The sequence below is a fragment of the Rattus norvegicus genome, chromosome 10 (assembly GCF_036323735.1).
Source record: "Rattus norvegicus strain BN/NHsdMcwi chromosome 10, GRCr8, whole genome shotgun sequence".
Classification (NCBI taxonomy): domain Eukaryota; kingdom Metazoa; phylum Chordata; class Mammalia; order Rodentia; family Muridae; genus Rattus; species Rattus norvegicus.
The window spans coordinates 53,373,599-53,393,912 of record NC_086028.1 but is presented as its reverse complement, the minus strand read 5'-3'; the positions used below and the strand labels follow the sequence as shown (position 1 = coordinate 53,393,912).

At 48.9% G+C, this 20,314-nt stretch overlaps 1 protein-coding gene across 4 annotated transcripts in view; it reads right to left on the bottom strand.

Annotated features, from left to right (window-relative positions):
• Stx8 (syntaxin 8) overlaps nucleotides 1-20,314 on the bottom strand; it is a 239,341-nt gene continuing 219,027 nt past the window's right edge. For all 4 annotated transcript variants that reach the window (XM_039086723.2, XM_039086722.2, NM_031656.2 and 1 more), the window contains one exon: nucleotides 1-174. In XM_039086723.2, the coding sequence (XP_038942651.1) occupies nucleotides 107-174 (68 nt within the window). In that variant the 3' untranslated portion in view covers nucleotides 1-106. The remainder of the gene's footprint in view (nucleotides 175-20,314) is intronic.

Sequence of the window (20,314 nt, the reverse complement as noted above, 5' to 3'; positions counted from 1 at the left end):
GCCGGGAGCGTGGAGAATTTATTGAGAGGAGGTGTTGTGTACCAAAAGGGTGCTGGGCTTTCACTCATTGTTGGCTGTGTCACTGCGGGTGGTCCCCTTATTGCCATCAGTTGGTTGGCCACACTGCAACCACCACAATAGCCACGAGCAGCAATAAGATCACCATTATCATCCCTGCAAGAGAGAAGCAGAACACGCCCCTTTTAATGAGCCGCACCAGAAAAAAAGCATCACACTCTAGAAGTACCTGGAGAGGGCGGTGAGCTCGGCTCAGGCTTTACAGGTCAGTGGGCACAGCAGACTCCACAGAGCCTGTAAACAGCCATTGCCACCTCGAGAGCTGTGCCAGTACTCCTGGGTTGCAAGACAGAATCCTGGGAGGGCAGGGCCAGGCCTCAGCATGTGGCTCTCCCGTGCACACCAAGCTCCTCGCTCCAGCTTCCCAATGTTCCCTAAGTGACAAGCATGGGGACTGTAGATAGTGGCCATCTTCCTTACACGGTTTAAAACTGCTGAAGCATCGGTATTGCAAATGCCCGATGTTAGTAGGTCATTTTTGGCTGTGGTCTATTTTTGTGCAAAGAGTAGTTTGGATTGTTTATTTTTTTAAGGCGGGATCTCGAGTGTCCCAGGCTGATCTTGAGCTCACTTTGTAGCCAAGGATAACTTTGATCTCCTGATCTTTATGCCTCCACTTTCCAAGTGTTGGCATTCTAGACATGTGTCACCACCTCTGGTTCGTGTGGTGCTAGACACTGTAATCCAGGGTCCCTTTTTTTTTTGTTTTGTTTTGGTTTGGTTTGCTTTTTGTTCTTCAAGACAGGATTTCCCTGTGTAACAGAGCCCTGGACTCACTTTGAAAACCAGGCCAGCCTCAAACTCACAGAGATCTGCCTGCTCTGCCTCCTGAGTATTGGGGTTAAAGGTGTGAGCCACCATGCCCAACCAATCCAGGGTCTTGTACATACTCAGCAACCATTGTGCCAACTGAGCACACCCTCAGGCCCCCTTGACATTTTAGTCACCCCCAAAAGTGAACAGAGGAGTCATAATATCCTGTCCTCAGTCTCTAAAGCTGACATTATTTCTTATCTATTCTCTTGCAGAAGGGAACCCCTGTTATGTTACTGAATTCTGGCTTTCAGTCTCCATTTCTTTCATCTAGGGAGCTCCTCCCTTTCTTTCTTGTAAACTCTGCTGTGCACAATATGTCAGGGTGGGTCCTAGTATGTTTTTTTTTTTCCAGCTACTGCTTAGATATTGCAGTGAGAAGGTGTGTGCACGTGGGTTAACATTATCATATCTTGGAGACTCGGGATATTATCTTTTCATTCACTTCTGTCTTGGGAAGCGCTCTTGCTTGCCTGACTGCTCCCTGTAAGCAGGGCAGGAGTCCCACTGCCCACTAAGTAGTTCTTCTTCAGCTCTTGGATAGCTGCTCCTGGCTAGGGTGAGAGGTTTACATCAAGCAGTATCAGGAGAAGAAAAACACAGCAGGCCTGCCTAGTGGCCAGGCTGAGGTAGTCAGGCAAATTCTTGCAACTCCAAGGCCTGGAACTTGCCTGGGAAGAGGGACTGATTGGGAACTACGTAGACAAGCCAGAGGGGAGCAAGGCCACTACAGCTCAGGCAGGTTGCTGGTGACAAACTCTAGCTGCTCAGCTGGGTACAGCAAAGGCTTCTTTAGAGGTTGGGTTGGCCAATGTCTAGTAGAGATGCCATAGGTCTTGAATTTTCAAGTCATGGTGACAATGAAAATGGTGGAATGAGCAGAGGAGGGAGATACAGAAGGGTTGATTCTCAAGGCAAAAGCACCCATGCTTATATGCACTATGGGAAGAAGCCTTGAGCTGATTCAAAGCATTGTAACACCAGCCTAAACCTCTTGCCTCTGCCTCAAAGGTCTATAGTGACTCCAGCTGAGGGCCAGACTCTACCGTAGCCTACAAGGCCATGCACGATGTGACTCACTGTCCTGCAGCCCCTCTGAGCTCTGGCCATCAGGCTTCCTTCACTTCCCCAACATGGCACACCTCTGCTTTTGCACATGCTGAACTTTCTGCCTGGTGGCTCTCTCTGGGGTCACTTCCTGGAGATCTCCTTGGTAACTTGCAGTCACTTGGTGCTTTCTATAGATTCGCATCGCCAGGTAGGACTTAGCAACATCACTTCTGAGGTGCTAGCTCTCATGTGTCCCCTCCCCTGGAAGGTCGGTGCCCACAGAAGGAACTGTGCCTTCCCATTCATTACTGTTCGCGGGACCTAATGCAGAGCTGGCCCACAGAGACACCATAGATATGTAATAGACGAAGAAGCACACTGACCATTTGGAAGGGCAAGAAGAAACAGGAAGAAACAGGGAGAGTGATGAATAGGGAGAAAGAAACTGGGAAAATGTGTCAAGTAGAAAATTAAAAAATGGTCCAAGCAACCAACAAATATCACAGGGACATGGAGCCAATGTCTTAGGTTCTAGAAGTTTGAAGAGGATGGAGGTTTCAGCTAAAGGTGTGGGGCCTATGAGAACGATTATCAGTATAGTGTTGCCTTTAAAAGTGCTCATGTGTCTACCACAGAAACTGAGTCAGATGCAAGGCACCTCAGCAGCAGCATGATGGGACACACACACTCACACTCACGCACACGTGTCCCCTCGAAGGGAAGCATACTTCCCTCTTGACACCTTAGACAGTGAGTTGATAGCATTCGATAAAGTAGGGGTGTATCCAAAGACAGAAGGGGAACTTCAACAGCAAAGACAAATAAGACTTTTATATTTTAAATGCTTTCAGGCAAACACAGTCCACTGAGAGGTCATTTTCAACATTGTGAAGTGAACACAGTGCTGGGTGCACTGAGGAAGTCAGTTCTAGGTGAGAAGAAAGGGGTAAGCAAAGGCCAGCTGCGGCTTTCGGATCCTTTGGGCCAAGAAGACTTGACTTAGTGACCTAATCACAGCGACTGTGCTTGGTCTGGGATGGCAACTCCAACGCCTTTCTGGAGATGTCCTGGAAGTGTGGATCCTTTCAAAGGCACTAAGGCTCAGCCCGGTTTGAGGTCAAAGCCAGTCCAAGGTTCAGGGCTCAGGACAAGAGGGGTAGTACCACGTCACCACTCCATTGGCCACTCTATGTTCTGTATACAAGGAAGCAGAGGTTCTGGAAGGCTGCGTGGGAACCAGACAGGTCTGTTCTCATCTGTGCTTTTAACCCCTTCCTAAACCCTCCCTCTATTTTTTATGGTGGAAATACACCACACACACACACACACACACACACACACACACACACACACACACTTAGTAAAAGCACCCAGGAGCACCACTGTCATGAACCCTGACTTTAACAAGGACTGGTTCTTGGCCAGTCTGCTTCCATGTGCACCTCTACTTGGCCCTATGGCCAGAAATAGGTCCCTGGTGTATGTCACCCCCAGGCTCACAGTAAGAGTCACAGACAGAAGACACACTGCCACATAACCACAGCAGGCTTGAGCTCCCATCTTTCTGACATGGAAAGAGGGTCTAAGTCTGCAGAGTGGCCCCTGGAACAACCTGAGCCATACATACTGAATCAACTCTCAAAGACAGAAATTGGGGTGTTTTCTTTTTCCTCCTAACAGGGTTCCAGCCTCAGGGAGTCTCACCATCCGTCCCCAGCTAAGGAAATGTTTGACATTTCAGAACGAAACTGACAGTTGAACTCCTGGGAGCCTGCCAACTTCTAAACAATGAGCACTCTGGGCCCAGCCCTAGCCCAGAACACCTGTGAGGCTCGGCTTTGGGTCACTTCCTCTGCATTTCACTCAGCTCCTGCCATGGCACTGCTGGCACCTGGCCAGGCAGATGTTTGCTCCCAAGACTCAAGAGTCCCTTTCAGGGGCAGGCACGAGGTGCCAAGGGTTAGGTTACAAGAGTGGGGGTGGGGATGTCCATTTCCTTTGGTCAGTTTACTAGATGACTACCCAACACTTGGGATATTTACCAGTCTAGCACATGGCAACTTAAGGAGATGTAAGAAAGCAAACTCCCTTTCAGATCAGGAAGGGACATTAATTAACACCGGGGCGTTGGAATAGGGCATGTTTTTGAAGAGTATTTGTCCGGATTAGTGGCCCATGCTTTTTTTCCCCAGTGAAACACTGGAAACCACTGAGTGATGGACAGCGTGTGCTGCCAACACCCCTACCACAGCAGAGAGCAGGTAACCGTTCTCAGTGTTCACTGGAGAGGTGGAAAAAGAAAGAAAATTTGGAGGCCAGTTCTTCTAAGGAATGCTAGCCATGTTCACCCTGTAGCTGCAGGGTCATGTTGGAGGGACGCCAACAGAAGAATGGAGCCATGCAGTCGGGAGGCATCTGGGAGACGCAGGGCATCTGGGTCCAAAAGTTTTTCTTATCCAGGTTTGTCACATGACAAACCATCCTGACCCCCTGCTACTTGTTTTGAACCAAAATACTCATTCTCATTGCTTGCCTCATGTGTCACACTGTGAAGAGTCAGGGCCAACAGGCAGCCCCACACAGCCAACCACCTGTGAGGATGAGACATGCGTGACTAACGCCTGTAGTGGGTGAGTTTCCTCTCACAGTTGTGCTGTCAAAGGTGACATTTGCTTAAGCATTAACCAGTTGGTTCTTGCAGATCAAACATAGATTTTTGAAATATTTTATTTTAGTTTTGCAGCAGACGCCAGAGCCAAAGGTGGGGATTGAGCAGGACAAAAGACAGAACTGGGATATTTGTTTTCAAAAGTTCATGTAAATGTCCCCTTGAATCCCATTACTAGGTAAATAAAAGCCAGAAAGAAGAGAACCATGGGCCAAGGTGAATGTGTTTGCTCTTTGCTTTCTTGGATTAATTGACAGCTGGAAAATGCAGCCTACTCTGACGCAGTCTATGCTACCCGCCTGCTCATGGTGTGGACACCACAGCTTTCTACAAACCGACTTCAGAGCTCCTCGGGCCACACAGCCAGACACTGTTGGGCAGAATAGCACCTCCCGTCCCTGGTCTCATCTTTCCTGAGGATACTTTACCTCACAGGTGTACGAGTTGGTTGCCCTTAGTAATGTTTTCATTACCAGGCAAAAGGCAAGAAGAGCCTCCCATGAGTTTGGTCTTGTTCTTGTCTGACATGCAAACCATTGCTTTGAGCTTTCCTTTCTCTTTCATGGCTGAGGTGGGGTAGCATCCCTATCCATTGTCAGCATGTACGCATGTTTATGTGCATTCGTGTATATGTGCAGGACAGAGGACAGCTTCGGATGTCACTCCACAGGAGATACCCGGCTTCAGTGCTCCAGAGAGGGTCTCTTACAAGCATGGGACTTTACAGATCCGCTAGGCTGGTTGGCTCGTGATCCCCACTAGTGAGACCCTAGGACTCATTTGTCCCCTGTCCCTATTGTTAAGATTACAGGCCTGCACTCCTGTTGGCTCTGGGGATCGAGCTCGTGGTGCTGGTGCTTGCAAGCTTTTGTCAGCTGAGCTTTCCCCTCAGCCCACCCTCAGTCCTTATGGAGGCCACATCTTCCACCTGCTCTTTCTACCCACTGCCTTCTTCTATTCTCAGATGACTCCAGAGCCACAGACTCAATGCTCAGCTTAGACATGCTGTCTCCATCAAGGCTGCTCGGTCCCATACATCCTGCCTCTCCAGGAGATCAAGAAAACATCTTCAAGGCCACATCTATTCATGGCCATGCTCAGGAAGGAGAGTCCTTTATCTCTAAGCTCTTATAGATCTCCCCCCCACCCCCAACACCCAGGTCATAGGATCTCTGAGAAAAGAGATCACGCATAGTCTGATGTAGTAGAAGGACAGGTTTTATAATCAGCGACATGGGACTTCAAGTTCACCACTGAGTAGCTAAGATTCCTGGGGAAACAGTCTCAACTCGGAGTTTGGTTCTGCCAGTTGTAAGATGAGCCTACCTAGCAGCACTGCAGGCACTGTGAGGACTTGATATGAACAAGGACATAGGGTAACGGCTCTCGATGCCTACCTACCACCAAGGACAGTGCAGAGGAGATGCCCCATGGCTGTGAATGTCCCAGGAGGCAGCCCATGTCAGGAAAGGCACAATCATGTCACTTCTTCCAAAGAAGAGGAGGAGCAAAGGCAGAGGAACACCAGGGTGGCATTTGGTAGAAACAGAGACCAATTCTAACTGGGCCGGGCCACAATGACGGAGTCCAGGAAAAGGTTGGAAGTTCACTGTGGAATAGCTGGCAGCATCCACCTTGGTTATTAGCTACAGGAAGGGCAGCTGTGCTAGTTCATGCCAGCTGGAGTCAAAAGGCAGGCAGAGCTCAGCCAAGTGGACGCCAGGTGAGAGAAGCTGTGAGAAGCTGAACTGTAAAAGCCTTGGAGGAGGTGGAGGTCAGAGCCAGGGCATGGGCTGAGGACAGAGGCACAGCAAGAGAAGAAGGTTAAAATAAACCGAAAGGGGACTTACTGCTAGACCCTGGGCAGTTGGGGAGGAGGGAAGTACAAGGAGGAAGCCATGGACTAGGGAGCTTGGAGTTGTGGCTATTTCGGCATAAACAGGAGTATTACTAACACCAGGAAAACTGAGAATGACAATAGACACACACGGAGAACAGAAGTCACATGTAAGAATAATAAATAAACATATACGTGTACCCAGGCATTTAATCCCAGCACTTGGGGAGTGGCAGAAACAGGTGGATTTCTGTAAGTTCAAAGTCTACATAGGGAGTTCCAGGTCAGCTAGGGCTATATAGCAAAACTTGTCTAAAATGAAATGAAAAATGTTTACAGTGCCCAAATCTTGCCACAGGCACAGAGTAGAGACTGCTACTCTCTAAGGGAGCCACACCACAGTAGCTGGCCAGCAGTGGAGCTGGCTTTAGGCAGAAGGCCCACATCTCTGGGTGGGAGTGTCATGGAGCTGGGCTCAGCAAGCTAGGGAGTCCCTGTGGGAGAGGGCAGGCTGGACTGGTCACTCGGGTCCCTGGAGAATGAAGGTAGCACAGCAGGCCCCTCAGAGGACCACACAGCACGGCAAAATTCTGGCTAACATATAGGACCTGTGCTTGTTTGGGTTCTGACTGAAAACAGAAATGCCAGGATAAACAGTGTTTAATCTTCATTTTATCCCCTTGTTGTGTCATGCTGGGTAACAAACAGGCCTTGCCTTTAGATAGCACCATGGTCTGCAGACCATGCAGAGGAAAGAAGGCAGCCTTCAGAGACCCTCCTGGTCCTTCTCCAGCCTCTGCAGGCAAACTACCTACTCCCTCTACATGCCGCTCCCTCAGGGTAATGTGGGACACATGCGCAGTTCTTGGGGCTGCATGTGGTTTTGCCAGGATCTGGGATCTGGCACACTGTTGGTGTTGATTGATGGCGACTTTACTTGCAGAAGAGCATCAGCCTCCTGAAGGCACCCAGCGCACTCCTTCCTTAGCTCAGTCTTTAGAAAGGCCAGGCCAGCGCTACCCAGGCATGGCTGCCCTTGCTAGATTTGTGCTGAGGTGACTTTGAGAGGTTAGAGGCAACTTGCCCTCTCTTCTGGAGGCCCAGCCACACCTGGAGCAAAGCCCCAATTGCTGGCACCACAGTAGCCCAGCAGCAGTGCTGGCAACAGTAGGGAAAGCTGTGGCAACATGGAAACAGAAATAGAAGGGGAAGCAACAGCAGTTCCAGAGACACATCTGGGGGCCAGAGGGAGCAACCGCTCTCAGCAGGAAATGGGAAGCAATGAGGCCACCTGAAGTGGGGGAGGGGGAGGAGAACTAGCTTAGAAACAGGAAATTAAAAGGAATTAAGACAGTGAAGGAGGTGGAGCAGAGGAGCTGGAGGGCAGCCTAATAACGGAAGGCAGGCTCTGGACCCAGGGCCCAGCACTTAGCCCAGCATCAGGTGACTGTGGAGTGGCAGTGTAAGCCCCAGGCCATGGACTGGCCAGCAGCTAGAGACCCTGTGTGAGCACTGGTCTCACTGGCCAGATGATGGGTCACAACAAGAGGTGAGACTTGGTCAAGTGGTTCTAATGTGGAACAAGAGCAGCGTTGAGAAGCCACATGTGACGGCACATGCTCATAGTGCTAGTCCTGCACTGGGGAGGCTGAGGCAGGGGATCATGAATTTGAGGTTATCCTGGGTTATGCAGGAGACTTCATTACGGATTTTTTCAGGACTACCCTAGGATGGATTTACTCAGGAGCTTGACGTGCATCTATAATGTTCACTAAATGTGGACGTCGTGCCGAGATGCAGCTTGCTCTTCATGGATCTGCCAGTCTTATGAGGGCGGCGGGAAACCAACCGCAATTGTACTCACCTCCCAAAAGAAAGCAAACTCTGAAACGACAATGCTCCCTAAAGGGAATGAGCAGAAACTTGGCCATTACAGTATAGTCGCTTCCTGTACAGAAAGTGCTGAAGCTCCTAGGCCCTATCTGTGTGCTGAATGTGTTGAGCATTTCCCATCTCTGAAATAAGCTCGTCTCGGCACTCGCCACAGTTCAACAGCAGAATCCAATTGCGAATAGATAATCCTTCCCATCGGCAATCAAAAGCAGCACATTAGGGGTTGTCAAGGCAATAATTTAAACTCAGTTCTCTGGCGCATCAATACTTGCTAAGAAACATCCCCTGGCCGTGCTGTTCCTTTACCCCTGGGAATGCGAATCTATCTGGCAGGAATTCAACTGCCTTGGAAAAGCCAGGCAGGAACACTGTTATGGATATCTTGTTTTGACAATTCCCTCTGGACTGCGTGTCAAAAGACTTCTGGATGCTTCCAGCCAGGCGATGGATTCACTATAACAAACTCCTTCGTTGTCCTGCTTTGACCAGGCTGTGCCACCTGGCATTAATTAGGGACACCTGGCAAGGTGACCCAGAGGCTCAGGATTGTCACCCATCAGTGGTGAAAAGTGAAGCACCTGGACAGGGTCAAAGGTTATGAGATCTGAGGAGAGTCTCTGAGCTCCAGACCCCAGGGCAGCATGTGAGAGGTGGCCTAGTGGCCTTGGCTCTTCACCCTGACCCTGCCTCTGTGCACACAGCTGACACAATGGTGTCCAGAAGGGGTCACCAGGTACCTTTTGTCAGAATTCTGTGCACTGAGTGGAGCACAGCCTGGGCTCTCAGGGTATAGTCCTGGCTACATTCAAGCAACAACAGACAGACACTTAGTCCTGAAGGTCCCTTAAACCTGGCCGGACAAGCCATCCCTTCTGTAAGTAACCCCAATCATCATCAGAATGCATTTCATGGTTTTCTTGTTTTGTTTTGAACCTAAATGAACCATTTCGTCTTGCTTGCAGCCATGGCCCCCAACCCCCAACAGACAGACCAACAACAGCAATAATTCTCTGGAAAAGTCTGAGTGCAGCATGTAAGTGTTACCAGTTTAGCCTCAAAAGGGCAGCTGGGACGTGCTGCTCCTCGGAGCACATGGTCTTGGGCCGCATCTCCTGACTCGGAAGGAGTCCAGCTCCAAATAGAAATCACTCTCACAAGTACAGTGGCACCTTCCCACCAACAACTCCTTTTCTTTCATAGTCACATATCCTGTGATTCTATGAAGTGATCTCCAATCAATGCCGTAGATGCTGTTTGAAAAGTCAAGATGTAAGAAGAGATAGGCTCCAGCTTGGGAGCAATAGGTACTTGGAGTAAATATCAGGGCATTATAGCTCAACCTCTATACACACGGCCAACAAGAAGATGCTGGATGAATGGATTAATCGCTTAGATCCTTTCTTCTCCAGGACATTCTGAGTGTCTGGTTCAGGCAGGTCGCAGGCAACTGCATGAGGTCCCTGCCAACTACTGTGCTTTCAGTGAAGGCTACATCCATTAACTTCATTAGTGCTGGGAGCTTTGTATGCATCTCGTATATGCTATATACACATCCACGGAGCTGTTCAATAAATACTTAAGCGAATGATAAAGATCCTCACTGCAGACATGGCTTGGTAGGTAAACACTGCGTAGCTAGTCTCTGAAAGTCTGCATCCTGCACCTACAGCAATGAACAGAGCAGACCGGCCAGCCGCTCCCCTCATGACCTGATGCTGGATGAGGCAGAGACGACAAGAGACAAGGCAGGTAGATAACTCAGTGTAATGGAAGAAAAGGAGAGCTTCTTTCTTCCCGGTGGGAATCTAGGTGGTAGCTCAAAGCTGTCTCCTTTCTTCAGGTTTGAGGGGCACACAAGGAGGAGATGCTAATATATTTTAGAAATTAACCACCCGACATGGAATGCAGTTGTGGGAGCATACTGCAGGTAAGAGGAGGGTGTCTTCCCATGTGGCATTAGGAAACTTCCAATTTTAAATGTTAATAGCATGGAAGCTTAGAAATAACCCATTACGAGAGTTTCTTGGAATGAAGGGTGACGTAATGACAACTGGAAGCAGACAGGGAACTTATTATAGAAGGCAGCAAAGGGAGAGCTGGAGGGAAGGCCTCGGCCGTGGATTCTAGCACTTTGCAGGATGGGAGTAGTCAGGCAGGGAGCCGGTTCCTGCCTGGTCTGTGGGGGACGTGGGATCTCATACAGAGCGGAGTGGGAAGTAGTGTGCTGTTCCTTGTATGGCTGCTATTCATCAAGTGGCCCACTCTGACTGTTCTATGCCTAAATGAAAACTATACTTCTTAAGTTGATGGCTGCTTTTATTAGGGGCCGTTTCACTTCATCACAGCGCTGGCAGAGAGCTGCAGAGTCCTGGCCACCAGCTGGTCTCTGAAATTGAGAGGAAGCCAGGTTGAGGTTGTAGAAGTAAGACACTATAATAGATGCAAGATGTCACCCTGTACTAGGAAGACCTGGGGTACATGCATGCCGGTAATGGTGGGGTTGCTAGACCATTTCAAGAGCTCTGTCATCCTGCAGGCCACATCTGCCCCAGCTAGCCTCAGCATCCCTTTGCTCTAAGGTGACATGAATTACATTTGGAACCAAGGGCTACAGTGGCAAGAAGGACAGCTGTTAAGGGATAGGGGAGGAAAGAGAAGAGAAAGGCCAGCAAGAGAACAGCCAGACACCTTTTATGTTAAAAGTTAAGTCTCTTCTCAAATACCTGGAATGTAAGGTCTAACTTTTTGTTTTTGTTCCCATCACAGAAGAAAAAAGTTCAAAGGCCACTAGCATTTAAGTAGACATGGTGAGGTAGTCTGAGCTCTCTTACCCTTCATCTTCATGATGTCATAGAATGTCACTTTCCACATGTACAGCAACGGGGGGTCCATGACATATGTGCATGCACATGAATGCGAGGCCTCCCTCTGTGCACCAAGGCAGCATGGCAGAGGTCTCTGGTCAGTGCTGGGCCTCTCACCCTTGGGCCTGACCATTCTCAGCAAAACTAGAGCTGGCTGTCAGGCTTTTCTTGAAAACTTTCTCTCCCTCACTTTTCCTCAGCTGTATTATGAAAACAGATTTCAAAATGTATGTTCACAAAATCCTCCAACACTCTGCCTGTGTATCAAAATGACCAAATAAGAAGCCCACAGATAAAGGAGAATTCATATTTGGTCTGTGGGAAATATGATGGCTTAATCCTCATCTTCGACATGAATGGATTTAGAATCACCTAGGAAATATGTATCTTTGAGCATTTCCAGAGATAATTAACTGTGGGGGTATAAAAAGGGGAAGACCCACCCTAAGGTGGGGTGCTGGCATCCTGTGGGCTGTGGTCTCGGACTGAAGATATAGGAGGAAGACAGGTGAGTGTTGGCATCCCATTCCTGCCTCCTGAGATGCCCAGATGTGACCGAGCAGCCTCTGCCTTCGTCACCAGGATGGACTGCACACTCTTAGACTGTGAGCCACAGTACATCTGTCTTCCTCAGGCCGCTTTCTGTTAGTCAGTTCATTGCAGCAACAGGACAAATAGCTAATAAGGAAAGGGCATGCATCTCACTGGTCTCCAAGTGCTCTTCTCCCTGAGATTCGGTTGGCAACTGTAATGCTAAAGCTACAATGAGAAGCTTGGCAGCAGAAATGGGATGAAGACTACCCCTGGCGAACTTCTCATTAGCAGGATGAAAGCTGTTGGAGTTGTGGGTTCTGTGGGACCCAGCACGGCTGGTACAATGAGAACAAGAAGAGACATTCCATCTGTGTGCCACGTTGGCTCCTTTACTCAGAGCAGCATTAGAGCTTACAGGCAAGTCTAGGAAACCACCAGAGAAATAGGCCAGCTAGGCTGCAGGGCTCTCCAATGAGCATGTGGCACAAATACCGGCTTTTCACATTATTGAGGAAAGGAACCTGTGCGGTCACCATGGGGGACTTGTAATGATGCACCTCCCTCCATTCACTACTATCCTCAAACATTCTTCACTACTCCTAAAGATGCCCTCCTATGAACAGCATGTCATCTGGGATCCCTAAACTTTGCCCTTAATGCAGGGTAGCTTCTAATGATGCTGTAGCAGCAATATGCCAAGTGAAACCTCAGGGCTAGAACTAGGGACCTTCGATCACCTTCATGACCTCAGGCAAGCGTCTGGAGCAGACCAGACAGTGTTTCTATTGAATCTTATAGAAATGCAGACAAGACACCAGATCCTAAGTACTAAGATACGGTGAGCTGAAACACTCACACAGAGATTCTGCCAGCAAAGAGGATGTATGGCGGGAGGGCGCACTGCATCAGAGCTGGAAGACTAAGAACAGCTGTGTTCCCTAAGCAAGAAGTAGGGCTTGAGTCACTTCAGAGGACCTGGCAAACAAGGGGAACTCTTTTCCTCTCTACTTAAGATGTTCAGTGTGGGGGGCTGCAGTTCTTGGTGGCACATGTGCTTAGCATGTGTGAGGCCCTGGGTTTGATCCCCAACACTGGCTAAACGAATTACTAAATGAAGATATTTGGTATGTAAGGGGATGAAATAGGTCAGAAATGTATGGTTACAACAAAGGTCACACTGGTGAAGGACGCTTGACTAAGTGTTATGCCAATACTGGGGATGTGCCCATCATGTGACATGGGGCGACTACAAATGTCTGCTTTCCAAGGCATGCTGTCTGGGCCAATGACAACAGGTGACTGAGAATACTAATTAAGGTGCCATCATCAACTCCATGTCTGTTCTTCTGGAAAGATAGAGTAGCTGATCTAGAATGTCAGATCTGATTTTGAAATGTTTGCTGGCTTTGCTAGATATGACCTGTGAGTTATGTCAGATGTCACTTCATAGGACATCCCCGGCAGAACAATCAGGTTTCCCAGTTACTCTCCCACTCTCCGTATGCCCTGCTTGCCTGCACCTCTGGGCTTGGCATGGATCTTCTCAGCTTATACTGCTCAGAGCTCAAGAACACCCCACCCCACCTCACCCAGCCCAAACACACCCTTCTCTGTATGCTCACTGAATTTTAGATCTGCTTTTCCTATGCTCTGCCTACAGATCATGTACAACGTAAAGTGTTAACTTCCCTGAGCTAACAAGTAGTTGGGCTAGTGAACTGCTATTCGTCACAGTCTCAATTCTTTAAGACCATGGTTTGCTGTGACTGTCCTGCCTGTTACCATTTGTGCACAGAGATCCTATGATCCCATGCTGTAACACTTAGTGAGGATTTTATCATTGTGTGACTTTAGCACTAGGTCACTGGGTAAATGTTATACAGTGTATTTGTGTAGACTAAACATGGCTATATCACTGCATGATAAAATCTTTGGGGGCCAAGTCACACATTTGCTCTTTCATTGACTAAATGTCATTATACAGTGCACGGCTACGTATAGTCCACATTTATTTCTGCTTTGGATGAATGGGCAGACGTGCATAACAGATTCACTCTCTGGAATATTAGGAGTCACAATGGACTTCAAGTGATGTTCTGATTCAGTGGCAGTTCCTAAACAGTACCTGGAACAGAGTAGCTGCTCAATAAACATGTCTTAAATAAGTGACTGAATAAGCAGTGGAACCATGGACAGAGAAGTTATTGAGGTAATTAAGAAGCAAAGTCAGCATGTTCCGCATTTGTGGCCAGTGACCCAGGTGTGAAATTCTAAGCAGACAGAGTCTGTTCTTCCTTTCAAATCTATGACTGTGCTTAGCTTTCGGTAAAATGGGAGGCTGCGGCAGCCACTCACAGGTTTCCTTCTGAGACGATGAAAACTCAAACTTTCCAGCCACTCACACCCTGTTCTGTATTGAACTGGACAGCCCCATTTCACAGTTCATCTGTTCCCAGAACCATTTTATCATTCTTTCTTTGAAGACATTCTTGAGAAAAAGTTACCGAAAATTACCTGTGATTCGGTTATGTCTGGAAGATTTTTCCTGGTCCTGACAACAAATACACACTCATGTGAAAGGAAGGATACTCTCCTTCCTCAGGGCACTAGACAGGAACTAGCCAGAAGCCCTAGCCAGGAGGCAGGTCACTGTGCCAGGGCAGAGGCAAGTACCGAGCCTCTATTGACTGATGGAAAAGTCTCCTGAAAAATAGGTTATCCCAGAATGTGTCCAACATACACTGTCACAAATCAACCCTCACACAACATCCCCCAGCCTCCTCTCCTCCTGAGGAGGTCTGTAGGGCCCAGAGCAGCAGATGGCAGGGCCAAAGGACTGTTCCTATTCACAAGAGATTCAAGGAAACATGGCCGCCAGATTGCTAGACTTGCCATCCAGTATTAGGGAGCCTGCTTGGAGGGCCTACCCTTCCTCCACACAGAGGGCCTAAAAGAGGAAGGGCAGAATAGGGCCCATCAAGCAAAGAGAGCAGGATGCCTTTAGTTCCCAACATGGCCAGGCCAGGGCGACAGTCATTTCTTATACCAGATTCCTCTTTTTGATAACGTTTGCATTTTCAAGCCCTGAAAGAACACATTGAAGAATCAAACTATCCACTAGTCAGGAGAGGAAGGCCCTTCTCACATGGTGAGGCTAACCACCATTGCCTGCCACTCCAGAGGACACCTACAGCTAGCCTCCCATGAGAGGTGGTTGGAAGGCTCAGGCAGCCCCCACCCCGTGAGCTGAGACCTTCTTGAGTACTGTGGTTGAAGAAACTGGAGGGGGAGTGCCTGGTGATTACTTCCTCATGGTGCCCATGTTCTTCACAGGTGTTGCCTGTGCCCCCTGGAACACGTCTGCATTCTTGATAGTGGGACTGCAGTGTGAGTTCTGTCCCCTCTGGACACTCTTTATGGGCACACTGAGACATCCTAGGAGCAAGCTTTGCCTTTCCTCTCTTCGCGCCCCTCCTTCCTACTGCCACGCTCTATGGGCCATTCCTTGTTCTCTTTCTAAGAATGTAATAAACATTTCAGCACGATCTTTTCAATCCACATTATTTATAATATTCCGGACATCCATGGAGCTTGGCTAGAATGCTGAGCAATAAATCAAACTTAACAACAATAACGAGCAAAAAAAAAGGGGGGGGGAGATGGGAGGAGGGGAGGGGCTCGCCCTTGGCGGGCCTGAGCCTGAGATGTTCCATTAATTACCCAAAGGGTTTCGTTACGTTCAGGAAAGTGAGATGGAGAGGATCCTGGGGTTTAGGATGTCATGGAGTCGTGAACTAGAATCCACAGGCATAATCATAACTTTGTATAGACCTCAAACGAGCTCACCTCTCAGGGGTGCTGTGAGGATAAACGAGACACGTGGGAAGTACTCTGAACGCTTCGAAGAAAAGCAACTGAACCCAGTTCTTCTCGCTGAGTCCCACAGGTCATCTTCTCCAAACAGAGGGGGACCAAAGACCCCCTCCTCTCCTGGAGCTGCTGTCACTGCTCATTAATGTCCCTTCGGCTTTCAGTGAGGTTGGAGGGGGAGATAAGGAGGCAGCAGCAAGTTTAGGACAACCTGGTCCCCAGGTCTGGCTCCAGTCCCCACCCTGGAGAGAGGAGTCTTCTCCCACTGCCCGGGAGGGCTGTGCCAGGCCACACACAGTCAGAGGGCTCAGTGCCGAGGATTCTGCTCCTGCTTGGGTGGGACATGGACATAGGAAATCCAAGCCTCGTGGAGCGGACTTGTGTTTACGTGGCTAGACCTCAGCTTGGCAGCTGCAGGGGTGTATAGTCTGCATTCTGGGACCACTCCATGGGGTTCTCTTGTCAGTTTCCTGGATGTGGGGCGATGCTTCTCTTCCATTTCTTCGGATGTGCGGAGTGTAAGATGAGAGTCGTCCAGTTACAGCCCACACATTTAACAAAGGGAGTCTAACGCTGGTTTGGGGAAATGACCATGACTAGTCCTAGGACAGGAGCCTCCACCTGCTTGCTGCCTAGAGTCAAGCAACCTCTAGAAGGGATTTGATACTGGCTTTGCTTTCGTTCAACACTCTACCAATGAGTATCTAAAGCAGCCAATGTGATGTACAGCTTTGTTTAAATGAGGCTGTCAAGACCATGGCAGCTTCTTTGCAGTGTCTAGCAGGTCACAGAAAGCACCCACATCTTCATTACTCAGCCTTAAAGTTGATGCCTGCATGGAAATGCCATTGCTTTTGTTCTGATAGTGCCACATCCTCCTGCTGCAGCCTGTCTGGGCTGAGCCCTTTCCTCAGGCCTCTTGGGTCCCTTTCTTCAGATTCCTACACTCACTCGGTCTGTGAGGACACCTTTCCCTTGGCTGAGGTGTTCTTCCATTCTCACTTCCCATCACCTCTACTCAGAGAACTCATCCAGCTGCTGGAGGGACACCATAGCTGCCCTGTGACCCTGTGACCCTATGACCCCACCATTAGTGCCCTCTTCCTGACAATGGCATTCTTCTTTTCCCTCTTATGACCTACATGCTGCCATCTCTCTGCTTGGACAGTAAGACACAATCAAGCTGTGATTTTAAAGGACTGTTGTGCTCAAATCCTGACCTGTCCCAAACAATAGGACAGCGGTGTGTAGCTATGTGTATACAACATGTATATAATTACTAGGAGTCTGCTCACTTTCTTCCTGAGAAAAACTTTGTCAGTCCTGTGTCATGGCATACCCACAGCCCTCCAAATGGGACATGTTCGGATCCTAACATTGGCAGAAGGGTCAGCCAAGGTGGCAGATGTAGGCCTCATGGTTTATGCATCAAGCCATAGTGACTTGGATATACAAAGTGAAGCTTGCCAACTCATAGCCTGTCACATGAGACTGAGCAGCGAGAGCTCAGATGGAATAGTAAGGAGTCCGTCCGGCAGGGCGACCCCGTGTGCCTCCTCACAGTGAACACAACCTCTGTGAGAAACCTACCATTTGTGTGTGTGTGTGTGTGTGTGTGTGTGTGTGTGTGTGTGTATAGAAATCTCTGGGCCCCCACCCCCAAAGGTTATCAAATAACACTTTTAATTATATACCTATATCTTAAAGCATAAATTGTGACTAAAGAATAAATTTCTTGGGGTAAGATTTTTGGCCATCAGCAGGGGACAGGAACTTTTCCAGCACTTCCGAAATGAGAACTTCTAGGTCACTGGTGAATAAACTTACTTGTAGTTAGGGTTACCTTTCACTACCCATTCCTGGCACATGCCTCGGTTCTAAGCAGGACTTAGTTAGGATGAGCATCTCCATGACATCAGACAACAACAGAGCACCCTCTCTTCTAGTTAAGGTCTCTGAATTGCTGGAGGACATCCCACAATTTTTCTCATACAGATCTGAGGCTCTGTGGAGACAGGCTGAGGACAGAAGGACCAGAGAATGCATGGCAAGGTTGGTGAGGACTGTGGGTGGGGACAAGGCAGAGGAAAGAGAAGCCTACCAGCCTCCATCCCCTACTAATCCACTCTGTCCCAGGCTGGCACCAGCCTAGGGAATAAACAAGGCTCAAGACAGACACCTGTCCCCAGGGAATTTGCAAGGTAGCCAGGGAGACAGACACTCAAATAGTCACACAGTGAAGCAAGTAGGTAAGAGGTAACAGGAAACAAGGATTCCTGAAAAGAACTAAAGCAGTGAGACTGTCAGACTAGAGACCATCCCAGCAGGAGGGAGCAGTAAGTATCCAGAGAGTCACAAAACTGAAAGAGCCTTGTGACTAGAACTGGCTGAGACAAAGAGAGACATCAAGGCAAATCTGGGGAGTCAAGACTGGAGGCCATGATCAGCTCCATTTGGCTCTAAGTAGCAGGGAAGCTGCTGGAGATTAGGTAGGAATGGCTGTATCATATATGTTACGTGGTTATCTGTATGCAAACTAGACAGAGAGAACCGTTCAAGTCTGTAAGACCTGTCTGAGACAACTACTTCAAAGGACTGCTTGAGAGTCTGACCACACGGGAGTGGTGGCAGGAGAGATGTATATCTGAGAGTTGAATACCAGGACCTCCTTTTGGATAAGGCAGGGGACCAGGCTGGAAAAGGGAAAAGCGAGCTCTATTTTAGTAACTGGCTCCATGGTGTGCTACTTACTAGGAACCCAGGGATCTGCTGTGAAGGATCTGGGATGCTGCACATATGAGATGCACAGTCCAGTGGAACTCAGAAGAGAGGTGACAAAAAACAGAGGAGGAGGCGCGAACAATAGCGGGGAGGAGAGGAGTTGCAGCTGGAGGAACTGAGGAGAAAGTACGGATGGGGGAGCTTTGTGAGGACACGGAGATTTACCAAGGATTGGCAAAGGGGACCAAAGAAGCCTATGGCTTTGTCCACCTGGGAAGGATGCCAGCCGCAGCCGCAGCCGCAGCCGCAGCCGCAGCCGCAGCCGCAGCCGCAGCAGGTACTGTGCACCAAGCACTATGCTCTTCCTCTGCTCTGCCTCACCTTTTAGCACACCGCTGCCTGGCAATGCTGGCACTACCAAAGGGTCACTGCTACGCCATCTGAAGTTCAAGAGAGTATTTCCTCTTTTGAGTTGGGCTTGGGATTTGAAGCCAGGTTTGATTAGCTACAAAGAGTTTATGAAATATTCACACTATAGATAAAGAACTAAGGAGATGATCATGGAGGGCCAGGTGGGACCTTTAAGAGGGCATTGGGACCTGTGGGCTCTGCCTTTAAGAATGGGTGAGTAGGTTATCTGGATTGAGTGGTCATAGAAGCCAGTTTGGCTTTCCTTCTTAGACATACTTCTGTTTTCACTCAATGCCCTGTGCTGCCTAGGGCTCCACTGAGTCCCAACCAGCAAGAAGGCTCTCGTTCTATGCAGGTCCTTAGTCATACACATTCAGACTCAAGAAGTGTAAACCGCATAAACCTTTAGAAAAACTAAGGCTTGGAGAAGTTAAGTGTGTGGAATCTCTTCCAAAAGACTCTGGTGGAGCAGAGTAAGGTACAACATAACAACAGTGTCATAGATGCGAGACTCAGAGGTACATATGTAGAGCTTGAGAAAAAACAGAGGCCTGACTGTCAAGATGACTGTGATCTTGGGAAGAGTGATGGTAGAGGTGAAGAGTGGACAGAAGCAAATCTGTATTTTCCAAAGCCCCCATCCCATTGGTTTTAATGCACGAAGAGATAGGACGGAGCAAAGTGATCCAGGAGACAAGTTAAGACATGACAGGAGCAATCTGGTGGAGAGCTACAGTGGGTGAAGAAGGCAAGAGGCAGGGAGGAAAGCAGTGCATGAACCACAGGTACGAGGGATGAGGGACCAACAAGAACCAGCATCAGGGAGGATGTGGAGGCTGAGCAGGGTGGGGAATGGCTTGGAGGGAGTGGCTGGGGGTCTCACTCATTAGCATGGGCGATGAGAAAAAGAAGCGGGGCTGGAGAGGATGGAACCTGGTTCTGGACGTCTCGGGATTGCTACAAGCAGGTGTTGACAGCACACTACTTGCTTTTCTTCCACTACCATTACAGAGAACTTGATTTGAGGCAGTGAGTAACTGGGGAAAGTGTTCATGCCTCACTGGGGTTATATGTAGATCTGCGCCTACCGTGAGCTCCCTAACGCAGAGCCTACTCGGTCCTGCCTGAGTCATCACAAAGGTGTTGAAAGGGCTCAGAGATGAGTCTAGCAGTGACAACTGGCAGAGGACTCTTAGCGATGCCCTACAGGGACCTACTTATCGAAGTAGATGCTGCTCTTGCTCTCTCCTCTCTGCCCTGAGACTCGGACGTATTTTTGATACGGTAACTATTTTCTTTAGTAGTCTGGCATCTTCTTACTATAACCCTTCTTCCTTGGACATCTTGGGATGCACTCCTTCACTCTCCAGTCTTCAAAGCATCGTATGAAAATTTCAGCAGAATATATATCCTCTTCACTTATCGCTTGGGTCTTAGATATGCCCAAGAGGCCTGAGTATTGAAGCTCGGTGCCCAGCCCATGCACTGCTGGGAGGTGGTGGAACCTTTAGGAGGTGGGACCTGGTGGCTTAGGTCACCGGAGGAGGTGCCCTCAAACAGGACCCCAGGACCCCT